General features: G+C 49.1%; 1 protein-coding gene across 7 annotated transcripts in view; it reads left to right on the forward strand.

Moving 5' to 3' along the window:
• PLEKHA1 (pleckstrin homology domain containing A1) overlaps window positions 1-13,044 on the forward strand; it is a 712,942-nt gene that overhangs the window by 327,119 nt on the left and 372,779 nt on the right. For all 7 annotated transcript variants that reach the window (XM_086922967.1, XM_086922963.1, XM_086922965.1 and 4 more), the window contains exon 8: window positions 4,820-4,888. In XM_086922967.1, coding sequence (XP_086779093.1) covers window positions 4,820-4,888 — 69 coding nt within the window. The remainder of the gene's footprint in view (window positions 1-4,819; window positions 4,889-13,044) is intronic.

Consider the following 13,044-nt stretch of genomic DNA (forward strand, 5'->3'; position numbering starts at 1 on the left):
CATGACGAGAGGGTGAGGTTCCTGATCCGGGCTCGTCAGGAGCAGAGGAAACAGGGGGAGTAGGATTGGAAAATCCCAAGAAAGTTCCAGAAGAACCGGAAACCATACTTGAGACCTCCACAGCGGTGTAACCAACACCAGTTCCGCACCCTGGCGGCGTATTTGAGCCGCCGTTCGCATGATCATGGAGAACGGGGGAAACGCAAACGGCTGTTCCCGACTCCAATCCTGCAAGAACGCGTCCGTGGCCTCCGCCAGAGGGTCCGGCCTCCAGCTGTAGAACCGCGGCAGCTGGTGGTCGAGACGGGACGCGAAGAGGTCCACCGAGAAGGGGCCCCAAAGGGAGTGTAGCCACCGGAAGACTCCCGGATCCAGTTTCCACTGGCTGGCATCCCTGAGATGTCGAGAGTGCCAATCCGCTACCTGATTGCGCTGGCCTGGCAGATACTCCGCCGTCACCGCAATGTGACGAGACAGGCAATAATCCCAGAAGTCCTTCGCTAAGTCCGCCAAGGCGCGGGACCGAGGACCTCCTAGGTGGTTCACATACCGGACCGCCGAAATATTGTCCATCCGCAGCAGGACACAGGCCTTGACCGAATCCTTGGTCCAACAGCGAACAGCGAAGGAGCCCGCTAGGAGCTCCAAACAATTGATATGCAATTGTTGTTCTTCTGACGACCAGGCGCCGCCGGTGGAAAAATCCCTGCACCGGGCGCCCCAGCCCGACCTGCTGGCGTCGGACTCTATGATCAAGTCCGGAGCCGACCCGAAGATCGCTCGCCCATTCCATGCCTCCATGTGAGACAGCCACCATGACATGTCCTCCTTCACTTCGTCCGTGAGGGGGACCCACTGATCGTAACACATCCCACGGCGCAAATGCTGCGCCTTCAGGCGCTGAAGAGCCCTGTAGTGCAGCGGGCCTGGGAAAATCGCCTGGATGGAGGACGATAGAAGACCCACCACCTTGGCGACATGGCGCAGTGACGTACGGTCCCTCGCGATCGTCTGCCGAAGCAGGTGACGTATCTTTGCGACCTTCCGACCCGGAAGGCTCAAGACCGCCTGTACCGAGTCCACCACGAAACCTAAAAAGGTGATCTGCTGAGTGGGAACCAAAACCGACTTGGAGCCGTTGATGACGAACCCCAGTCTCTGAAGCAGGCCGACAGCTTGGCGCAGCTGCCCTGCCAGCACCTCTGGGCACTGCCCCATGAGGAGGATGTCGTCTAAGTATACCAGCATACGGACCCCCTGACTTCTGAGAAACTCCACTACCGGGTGGAGGACCTTCGTGAAGCACCACGGGGCCGAAGAAAGACCGAACGGCAGGGCGGTGAATTCGAACACCTTGCCGTCCCACAGGAATTGTAGGAAACGACGATGAGGGGGGTGGATGGGAACGACCAAGTAGGCATCCTTGAGATCCAGTCGCACCATCCAATCCCGAGGGAGGAGCACGTCCCGAAGGAGGTGGATCCCCTCCATCTTGAAGTGACGGTAGACCAACCACCCATTGAACTCCTTGAGATTGATCACAGGCCTCTTGCCCCCATCTGTCTTGTCTACCAAGAAGACGTTGCTGAGGAACCCATGTGGGTGGCGCGTTGATAGACGGATGGCTCCCTTGCGCAGCAAGTCTGAGACCTCCTCGTCTATCAATCGCGCGTCGGAGTCTGAAAAAAACATCGGGCGCGGGGGCCTCGCCTGAGTTGGTTGGGCGTAAAACTCTATATGGAAACCTCTCACAGTTTGCAAAACCCAAGCGTCGGCAGTGAGCAATTCCCACTCCCCGTAAAAGCTTGCCAGCCGCCCCCCAATCGGAACATGATCCAAGCAAAGTACACTTACCGGGGGCATTTCCTTGTCCGGGGTTCTTCTTGAACCCTCTGCCACCATAGCGCTGTCCCCTCGTGGGGTAGAAGTTGGTGTAGTTGGCCGAGGTCTGGTACTGACCTCTTCCGGAGCCTTGTCCACGGTTGTTGGTCTGCTGACCACGGCCGATCGCGCGGCCCCTGCCGCGACCGGCCCCTCCAGAAAAACGCTGGTGGAACACCCTCTTGATGCTGGACTGGGCCTTGTCCAGCGACGTGAACGTATTCACGAACTTTCCCAGCTCGCGGATGAAAGGCTCACCGAAAAGGCCACCCTGGGCCACGGCACCTGCCTCCGACGAGGCCAGGTCCCCCAGCTTCGGATCCAGCTTGATAAGGAGCGAACGCCGCCTCTCCGTGGATAGGGCACAGTTGGCGTTGCCCAAAAATACGATCACCCTCTGGGCCCAGTTGGAGAGCACCTCCGGTGAAATGGCGGTGCCATTCGCTCGGGCCTCCTCCGCCATATCAAGGATCTTCGTGGCGGGCCCGACCGCATCCAACAGCTTGTCCTGGCAGGCCCGCCAGGACCGGTCGATCCCCTTCCTGGGGTCCTTCATGAATTTCGCCAGGAAGGTGGCCATCTTGGGGTCCAATTCTGGTGTCATGGCCACTTTCCCTTCCAGAGTAGGCCGAGGGCATTCCCCGCGCAGGCAACCCCTCGCCTCCTTTTCCAGGGGCTTGCGCAGCCTGCCCGCGACAAACTTCGCCACCGTCTCCCCCGGGGCCCAGGCCGCGGATCGGGGGTGGACGATCTCGTCCGGGTCCAGCATGCCCGACTCGTCACGGGGCATCTCCTTCGCTGAAGGTGTCGGGAGCCAAGAGCGGGTCGACTCCCCGTCGTCATCCGTGTCCGGGGAGTCGTAGATCGGGGAAGTGCCAGGGTCCACCAAGGGCGCCGGAGGCATCGCCGTCGCCTTGGCCAGGAAGGCGTCACGAAGTCGCTCGAAAGCGCCCTTGTCCACGCCTTGGGCCTCCGATGAAGGTCCCTCACCACGGGGTCTCTTCGGAGCGGGTGGCAACCCGCCGGACGTCCCCGGGAGTTCGGGGGACGGAGGCACCTGCGCCGCTGCCAGCTTCGCACACTCCTCCACGATGCGGGCAGAAAAGCGGTCCTCCATGGGCCCTACCACCTCCGTCACGCAACGATAGACGGAGTTGTCCACCGCCTGATAAAACTCATCATCCTGCAGATAGGGGCAGGCCTCCTCATCGTACTCCCCTTCCATCTCGGAACCAAGGGGCAAATGCGGGGCACCCAAGAGGGCGGCAACCGAGAAAGTTCTCGAATGTGGGCAGGCCCAGCGGCTGCGATCACGTTTTTGGGCCAGCTGACGTGGCAGGTGGGCTGCACCAACCCCCAAGCGCGCAGACCCTCCTCGCCAGGACCGGGTCTACGTACCCCTCAAGCGCGCTAGGCCACACACGGAAAAGAGGTGCACAGGTCAGAACCGCTATACAGACCCCAGAGGGCGTCAAAATTGGTAAAGTACAGACCCGGATCACCAGGTGTCAGAGGGGTACGCGAGGGTCGGCCCCTGCGCAAGCAGACCCCACGGCGTGGCTCCTCGCACTGCGGAGGCGCGCCGGAGGGTCGGCGAGACGACAGGCCGCCCCCTTGCGGTCTATGTACACACCGCACACAAGTGGGAATAAAGTCGCGTAGGAACGATAGGACGTTCCCGCAACCGGGGACTCTGAAAGGGAATAAACCATGCAAGGAGTCCCCAAAGACCACACACAAGACAATCAATCACAATAAAAAGAAGTCGAAACAGAAAAGCACTTATCTGGCTGCAGGAGCAGCGAAGAAAGAGGAGGAAGATGATGGGAAGTCCGGTTATATAGTGATGATGGACAGAGACAAAGGACTATGGACTATTATTATAAGTAAAGAGACTCTTGGGAGTTGTTGTTGATTTTTTTGTTGAACATTACGTCAATGCTTTATGTTTAAAGCATCTTTTGTTCTTATTATATCTTTTCCTGAGCTGCTGTGGTTTCTTTATGTTAATAAAGCGAAGGAAGATCTAGCATAATCTGAAGCCTCCGGTCCTGACATAGAATTCAGCAGCCCACATGCCTCGAACCGAATATGCTACTTACCAGTATGCATCTGTTCTTGGCATGTAGGGCTGCTCACATTCATATCGCTCGCCCTCCTCCCCGGCGCCTGTAGCGGCAGCAGCACTCAGAATCACTCTTAACATGGTCATCACTTATGGTATTACACTCCATCTTTGCCACAATGGCTAAAAACAATCTGGGGATGGAGTCGATGCCCATACGCACTGTAGTCCAGGGGAGGAGCCACCTATCTCGTGATACTTCGAAGACTCTTCCAGGACAACAATGTGCGATCATCCGGACCCAACACTAGGCGGCGATCTATGCACAGATATGAATGTCAGCAGCCCTACATGCCAAGAACAGATGCATACTGGTAAGTAGCATATTCGATCAGTAGATTTGTTCATTTTTCAGCGACCAGAGATCTGGAAACAAACTAGTGTCCCCTGCTGTTAAAGGCAACGGGCCATTATGTAGTGGTTCCTCTTCAATAGGTTTTTTCTTGGCTTGTAACATGTACAATTTACGCAGCTTTCATTTTCTTACAAATCTGAAAATGTCAATGCGATGCATGCTTAAGGCATGCAATGCATTTTCATGCATTGTTCGATTGTACAACCCCATTGTGAGATAAGTGGGTGACTACAAAATCAACGTTCACTACCAGATGCAGAAGATATGGTTGCGATAATTTAGGATGCGTCAGCATTAGAGATTATGGTACTAACAGCAGGCAAATGGCAATTCTTTATGGGAGTTTCTAGCGATGTCTGCAAGGCAGAGTTGAGGTTGGCAGTTGTGGAATGCAATATGAGCTGATCTGTTCAATCCTAACCAGAAATATTTACAGATGTTTCTTTTCTCTTCTACAGAGAAAGAACTGGAAGAGAAGATACTTTCAGCTCGATGACAACTTGATCAGCTACTTCAAAACCAGCACGGTACTGTCTTTTCTCTTAGCACACATTTTTGAGACTTCACAGCTTGATGTTTTATGTGGCTGTAGAGAGGAGAAATCTAAATGAAGAGATGGAGGCAAAGAAACTGTAAACCTGATACATTGATTAACATACTGTTATATGGAGCTTTATGGTTTAAATCCTTTACACATATTTCGTTCCACAAATGACAAAGCAGGAAATACTGACTGATGTCAATCCTTTTTGCTATTTTTTCTCTAGTTCATTCTTTCTTCTGCTTGTTTAGGTTTTGCTTCAGTACTCCAACCGAGTCTTGTGCATAGAGTAATTGCAGTAGCTGACCCGTGTAACCTCTGTCTTTCGACGGACATTTGGCCCCAGGGAGGTGAATCTCTTGAAGCATTGAAATAGAGGGGAGAAAGCGGCGAGTGTAGCGCAACACTGTAGAACGCTTAATTTTGTCTAGAAGACTATTGACGTTCCACGACATTACACTGTAAGGAGTCATGGAAGGGCATTGGATGTCAATGTGGACTGAAGCAGGGAACCCACTGGTCCTGTGCACTAAGGAGGGCAGAGCTTTACAGGAGAGGAGTCTAAAGTATACAGTGTCTGTTGCCATTTACACATTATCAGGTCAACGCGACAATTTAAGAAAGAAACAAGGCATAAATGGAAAGCATAACAGTAACATTCATGCATATTATATTCAACCCCTTGTCTCCCCCCGCCACCCTATACTCCATGTGAGTGGGCTGTAAACTCTGTGTATCAACATGCCTTCTACCCCTCTTCCCAAACAATCTGGTTCTGTGAACTCAAGCATTCTTACTCCCAAAAGCAGATATGTAATTCCACGTTGGTCAAACCATCACCTTGCCGGCATTCTATGCTCTGTCTCCCCCCTGAGCTTTTATATCGATCTTACTAGAGAACACAGAGTGGGTGATCACCTATTTGGGGGGTTTGAAGGAGTGAAGAAGGGCAAAGCTGCACAAAAGTACCATTGCACACTGGATCGTGCTCTGCATTAAGAACTATGCATTGGTCAAAAAGAAGCCTCCTGAAAGGTTGCATGCTCATTCCACCAGAGCCAACGCTGCAATCACTGTGTTGCCACACGGAGATCCTGCCCTGGACAACTGCCCAGCAGCTATGTGAGTGTCCCTCCATCGGTTCACAAAGCATTACTTCCTGACAACCAGGTTTGCTGTGAAGGGGATTTCGCTTGCATTGTCCCATAGGCCGTTTTGGTTTGAGCCTACTCAGACCCACTGCTGAATAGGTATTGCTTTGGTATCTGTTCAAAAGGTGAGAAATCTGTTGGTAGAAGTCTACCAGAAGAAGTTGTTACTTCACTTTGACAACACTCTAGTAGAGACTAACAGCAGATTTGTCACCGACCCTCCCAGCCTTCCTGTTCAATGAATTAGGAGTCTATCCATTAGTAGGATCCCATGTCCAGAAATATGCACACTCGTCACAACCACTTTGCTATTTGGACACTGGTTATTGGGGCATAGATGGTTTCAAAAACAGCTGACATCAGAGCAATGGAGTGGTTCTATATACGCCATTTCTGGAGCAAAACTGCGTAAGGGTTGAGCTGCATGGCACCACTTGGCAGTGTGCAGAGATACAGCAAAATAGTTTCCGGATCCATTCTGACGCCTGGGGAAAAATTCCAAAGGTGAGGAATCTCCAGTTAGTCTTTTCCAGAAAGAGCATTACCAAAGGTAAGTAACTTGTTAGTCTCGCTAAATGTGAATAGTGTTTTGATTTGTTTCCAATTCACAACAAAAGGTTCAGAAGGGAGTCTAATCCTATACACCCATTTGACTGCTCTTTCCCCCTTCGTCGTACCATCTCACAGCACATTCAATCTTTGAAACTATGTACTGGAACTCCAAAATCTTTAGTGCAAATTCCTACTGTATAGGCATTTGGCCATCCAAATAGTGTTCATTATGTTCTGTTTGTAGCCACTGGCCTTACTCTGCCTCAAGTACATTCTGTCTCTGTTTGGATAGCTAGCTTGCACTGACTTTAGCAAACACTCTTTCAAGAGTCCTGGAAGGTCCCTTTAAAAAGGTATGGTTTTGGGAAATCAAAGTAGATTCTTGGGGCCTGACATTTTCACTTGTAGAGTGAATATTGAATCTCCTGCATCAAGTCTGTCTGCATATTTCTGGACATGCCATTACATAATTTTGGATTTCTTTACACTGTTAGGCTTCCCGGCATTCTGCATTCCTGTAGCCTTTTTTACAAAACTAATAGCTGGAACTATTCAGCAACATATAGCTCAATGGTTGTATAAGTTTGTAAGAAATTGGGTTATTAGTTGTCCAGGATGTGAGTATCCTAGAATGCCTCCACCTCTGTCCCAGCTATCCGGCACAGCATTCTGGGACAATCCAAAATGACACATGAAGTTTTCTCTGTAAAGAGTGTTTCTAGGGCCTCTACTAGCAGACATCACTGCCAGATACTTTTTCGCAAAATGTTAAAGGGCAGCCCCTCCTGTGTTGGCTCCAGACATCTGAGCTTCCTCCTTTGTTCAGATGGCCTGGGGTGACCCACCCCAGATGCAGTGTGACAGCTAATTATCAGATGAAGATTTTCCACAGGCGGCTCCCCTCTCCCAGGAACTGGGCTAAGCACTGATAATTGCTACCTTTGTGTGGGGAGGGCTTTGTTCCTCTGATGGGAGGCAGAGTAATTAACTTGGCCAAAGAGGTGGGACAAAGTCCTGGAATTTCAATATGAGCTTAGCAAGACAAATATGACAATTCTTGACCACCCTTAAGAGGTATGTGTGGGTTATTGACACGTTTAAAATCAACCTAAGGATGCATGTTTTACCCCAGTTTAACACTTCGCTTGAGTGAGTAGTCCTAAGTGGAGTGAAACTTCACTGTACTGCAGATTTCATTGGTGTATAATACTGTGAAAGGACTAAAGATTTTCCAGCAAACCCTACTTGCCTATCTTTGAAAGCCCACTAATTATAAGGCCTACCCTAGTTCAGCACTTATCCTTGCGAGGATCTTCTGTGCCTGGTTAACTGTGCGCAATTAGTGGGCTGTGCACGATGATAGTCTCACACGCTCAGTCAGCGTACATGCACACATGCATGTGCACACATGTTCACATCTACCTTGCCTACTACCTCTTACCCTAGCTGCTACTAACAAGGCAGGGAAGGTCCAAGGATTCCAAGGCTAAACAACGCTTAATACGCTGGTTTTATAGGTAAATGGAGACACACTCAAAGCTCTGGACCTCTTGAGCTTCGTAAGAATAAGCGAGTTTGAGAAAAGGGGAGTGTGTACTCCGTGAAAAGTCAAATATTGTGCTTTTTGGGATGAATATCCGTTCTTTCAGATTTTCTTATAGAAGACACGACTACTTCGAGTTGCAGTATGACATCTTTATTGTTGTGTTGTGAAACATAGACAGCTGACACGTGTTTCGCCCCCTAATGGCGAGTTGCCCCGGGGCTTTCTCAAGGCTGTGGAAAAAGATAGATGAATTATTTTAAGCACTAAGAGATTGCATTTGACCCCAAGAGACAAAGAGAGACCACCTATAGTGAAAAAGTGGTTGGTGTATTTTCGATGGAGGAAGGCAATGGGAGCCCAATATTTTTACTATATTTTCACTATATTTGCATCAAGGCTCACTTATGGATGTACATTGTATAGTTCGTGAGGGAAAAGTATGCCATACCACAGCGAGTGTGGTTATGATTACAGATTAGCGTATAGTCTTAAATAGATCCAATTGGAAGGTTAGTGCAGAGAATGAAGGAGTGAATGGGACCTGAAGGGAAGTGATCTAGAGAATGTCCAGAAGTGTGTGCATTCACAAGTGCCACAGCTCGACTGAGCACTAAGTGTCCTCTGGCGGCACGGAAAGAAAACTGTGCAAAGGTCCCAAGCAAAAGTAATCGAATAGAATAAAACAATAAGAAAAAACGTGAAAAATGGCATGCAAAGGCCATACCTATTTACACAAATGCAGCGGATAATGCAATATTTTCATATTGTCAGAATTCCAAAAACAAGAGTTTCAATACTCGCAGCACAATATTCTTCTGTAGGATCTGACAAGAAATACAGATTTTTTATAGCCTACTATTCACCACCATAGTACGGTAGTATAAACAAACGTAGCATATTGTCACATCAAAACATTTTTAAGAGACATGCAGTTTTTATGAGAGAATATATAAGATGCAAGATGAAACAAAGTATTCATGTATTTAAAATTCTGTTTTTTGGTAGAAGATAGGCCAATAAGTTCTTACTGTTTATGTTCGATTGGCAAGATTAATTTGTGTATTTTGTAAAAGTCAAAGTAATTAATTTTGTAATGGAATATTTAGACCCAAATGCCATGATGGTATCAGTGTTAGATTGCCCAGCATATTCTCGTTATTAGTTGTTTAAAGTGGGCGTTTATACTTATCAAACACATCAGGATAGTGCATGTTACTTAACATGTTGCATGAACGCATGGCGTTTAGTGGTTGTTAAATGAGAAGGAGGGTTATCCGCAAGTTTCACGTTCATGATGTTTGCTACGGATAGGGTATGACCAGCCATATTAGAAGTGTACAAATTGTCCAAAATATCTTTCATTGGATATATTACATGTCAATTTTGCGCTTGGGTTTAAAAGATTTTTAAAACCGATAATTTTACATTGGCCTTCTTTTTTGAGGCTGATTATTTAAAAAGCCTGAATATAGGCAAAAAAAACAGTATTCGGCAAAAGGTATGGAAAAAACCCAAAGCTGTTGGCAGATCGCATGGGTTTACAAATGCGCGCCCGTCTTATTTTACCAACAGATACAGAAAGTAACAGAGAGTAACGGGGCAACCACATTGTTTTAAACTATCATATACCAAGGGAGTGTTTGTTAATTAGGGAAAGCTCAAGTCATTGCAGAGTTGCGTAAGTTTACAAAACAGATTATCGGGAAAGCAACTATTCACCGGGTAGCCACGATTTTTGAAATCGAGCACACAGTCCCACGATGGGCATTTTACTTACTTACAGCTATGTATGCTCTAGTTTTAGCCTCAGGCTGTTGCAGCCAGTGTTTCTGCAAAGAAGTCATTGAGTCACCAGGTCTTGGTGACTCCTCAGCAGTGAATGTACCTGGGCACCATCTCCACTATTTTGCTCCGCATCAGGGTTGACCATGCGCCGGGTCTCAACGTGTTTGACGCTAACCAGAGCTTGCTGCCTTTCCTTCCTATCACCAAAAAACCTTTCGATGAGTGAGTAGTTCCTTCGAGCTTCTTTGCTTGAACCCCTCCAGACAGTAATCGAAGAACCAGGGCAGCCCCGCCCTTTGGGGCCACCCATCCTCCTTACTGACACCGGAGAATGAGGACACGCACAAGGTAATGGAACTGAAGCCTTTCAAGAGATTTCCTAAATGCTACTCAAAGTAGAGAGACAGGTGGTGGGCCCACAACAAAATATGGCAATCATCCTCAGAGATGCAGGGCATCTTCAGCAAGGCAGACACGCTTGGCTCTGATGAATAGGAATTTAGATAGTCACCAGACGTTCCGTCCCACCAACCCAGCTCCGAGATCATCGGATCCATCTAAGCGGAGCCTTATGAAGAAGTTGTTCAAGAAGAGGAAGAGGCGTCTGAGGAAGCCCCATCTACCTATGTTGACCACGGTTCTAATCTAAAGACCGAGACGAGTGTGTACAGTCCACACCAAAACCTCTTCTAAGACACATAAGCGGATGCACATCGAAGCCTAGCACTGCCCTTCTGGGGGCCAGCCATTGAGCCCCGTGCATAAGTCACTGTCTGTTTTGTGTGCGCCACTGCACTTGTGCAGTTGTCGACACTGATGCCAGGTATCTGAGCCGATACGGGATCCAGCCAGAAGCCTCAACCCTCATTGGCCTACGACTCGTAAAACATGTACCGGCACTGACGTTTCGTAGTTGACACCTTTGACGAGGCTAATCCGGCTTTTGCAATCAAAACCCCACTGGCTCCAAGGCCATCCACAGCCAACAGAAGCTAGATGAAAGTCAGCTGTCAATTATCATCCACTCATGCACAAGCAAGAGCTCTGCTTCAAAAAAGACTTTGCCTAAAAAGCTCAGACTCGCCTTCGAGGCAACTGCAACCACCACCCCAAAAAGGCCAAGGGACAAGGCTGTTGGCCCTGCTCCTACTCCTCCTCTGCCTCGTCACCTCCTCATCTTCCTCCCTGCCCTCCTCTACCACCTTGTACGACTTTCCCTTACGGGGTCACTGGAGCGACATAGGTAGCTCTAACCCCCTACTCTCCAGCAGAGGATTTTAGTGCTCCAGTCAACCCGTTGCTCACTGGTGATCTGTGAGAGGTCTATGACGTGGATCCTGTCGCGACCCTGACCATGTCCGTGATAGGGCTCTCCCTCGAGACTCCATACCATGGCATCATCCAACATCCACCTACCACAAGGCGGATTTCTATGTCACCCAGGAGGATGATGAATTTCTGGTGGAGACGCTCTCCAGAACAGAGTGCTCCCTCCATTATTTGCCTATGCTCAAGGTGATGGAAAAATATGCCAGTGAGATCTTTAAGGAGTCTTTGAAATTCCAGGTGGTAACACCCGTGATTGAAAAGTTCAAGCTGGCACCCTTCAGATCCACTCTACATCAGGGGTCACATCCCACTGGATTCCCCGATTGTATCGATCTCACCGAAAAGAGGGCAGCCGAGGCCAGAGGTGACGCCCTTCCTCCTGGCAAGGAGAGTAGGTGAATCAACACCACTGGCAAGAGGGTAGTGGTCGGTATCGCATCAGAAAATTCCATAGTCCTCCAGTTTTGCTACAACAGGGCACAATGGGTAGAAATAGAGGCCCTACTCGAAATATCTTCCTGACCAATACCACAAAAAGGGGTAGGAAATCCTAGAGGAAGTGAAAGCCATTCCCAAAAACAACATTAGGGGTGCCTTGGATTCAGCATATAGAGCTTCTAGGGGAGTGTCTCTGGGATCAAGCCCGAGGTCAACAACGTCTTATCAACCTGCCCTTCGATGGTGAACACCTATTCAGCTCGCAAGTGGATGATATGTGAAAATAATAAAGGAGGACACCAACATCCTTAAGTCCATAGATGCCCTTCAAGGCCCTTCCACTAGAGTCTGCTTTTGGAGGCAACAAGCGAGGGCTGATTCCAAGACCACTTCCCGAGAACCAACCCAGTCCTATCAACTATAGCAACAGGGTTACTACAAACAAGGAGGTAGAGGTTGCACGTGGGGCACCTTTAGAGGTAACAGCTTCATGTGTCAGGACAGAGGGACTCCCGTCCAGAGAGTCTGTACCTCATAAAATGGACTTGCCCCCTATCCTCCAATCACACTACACCTGTCAGTGGGAGACTGCAGGGATTTCTGGTAGAAGATCAGCAGATACCGCTGGGTTCTATCCATCAACGGACGTGGCTCTGGACTTAGGCTCATTTCAACCCCTGAAAACAGCCTATCCAGCACACACAAGCTCAGCCCAGAACACCTTGCTCTACTACATTAAGCGTTTCAGGAGCTCCTCAAAGGAACTGTAGAGCCAATGCCCCTGCAAAACCGGGGGCAAAGGTGTCTGCTATCTGTACTTCCTCATCCACATAAAGTTTGGCTCCTTCAGGCCCATCCTCGATATCGGCCTCACAACAGATACATCCTGTGAGAACATTTCCACAGTGTCACCCTACAGGATGGCATACCCCTGCTGCAGCAAGCCGACTTCAAGTCTAATGTGGCCATGAAGATTTTCCATTTTCACATCCCAAACCATCCGGCTCATCTGCACTACTTGTGCTTTTTGCTAAGTGGTCAACCCTATCAATGTGTTACCTTTCGGAGTCACCATAGCAGTGATAGCTGCCCATCTACCCCTACCTCGACGACTAACTGATCAAGAGCACAAGCAGACACAACTGCTGAGCCCACACCCAAGCTACAATCTCTTCTACACAGCCTGAGATTTACAGTCAGTGCCACCAAATCTCATCAAACACCAATTCAGGTTAGTTCCTAAATGCTGTTCTAGGCAAAACTAACCCTAGCAACCAAACGGTGGTGGCATTCCATCAGCTTCTGCTTCTTTTTCAGCCACTCCCTCCTTTTCACATTTCA

This window comes from Lissotriton vulgaris, chromosome 5 (assembly GCF_964263255.1).
Source record: "Lissotriton vulgaris chromosome 5, aLisVul1.2, whole genome shotgun sequence".
NCBI classification, from domain to species: Eukaryota; Metazoa; Chordata; class Amphibia; order Caudata; family Salamandridae; genus Lissotriton; species Lissotriton vulgaris.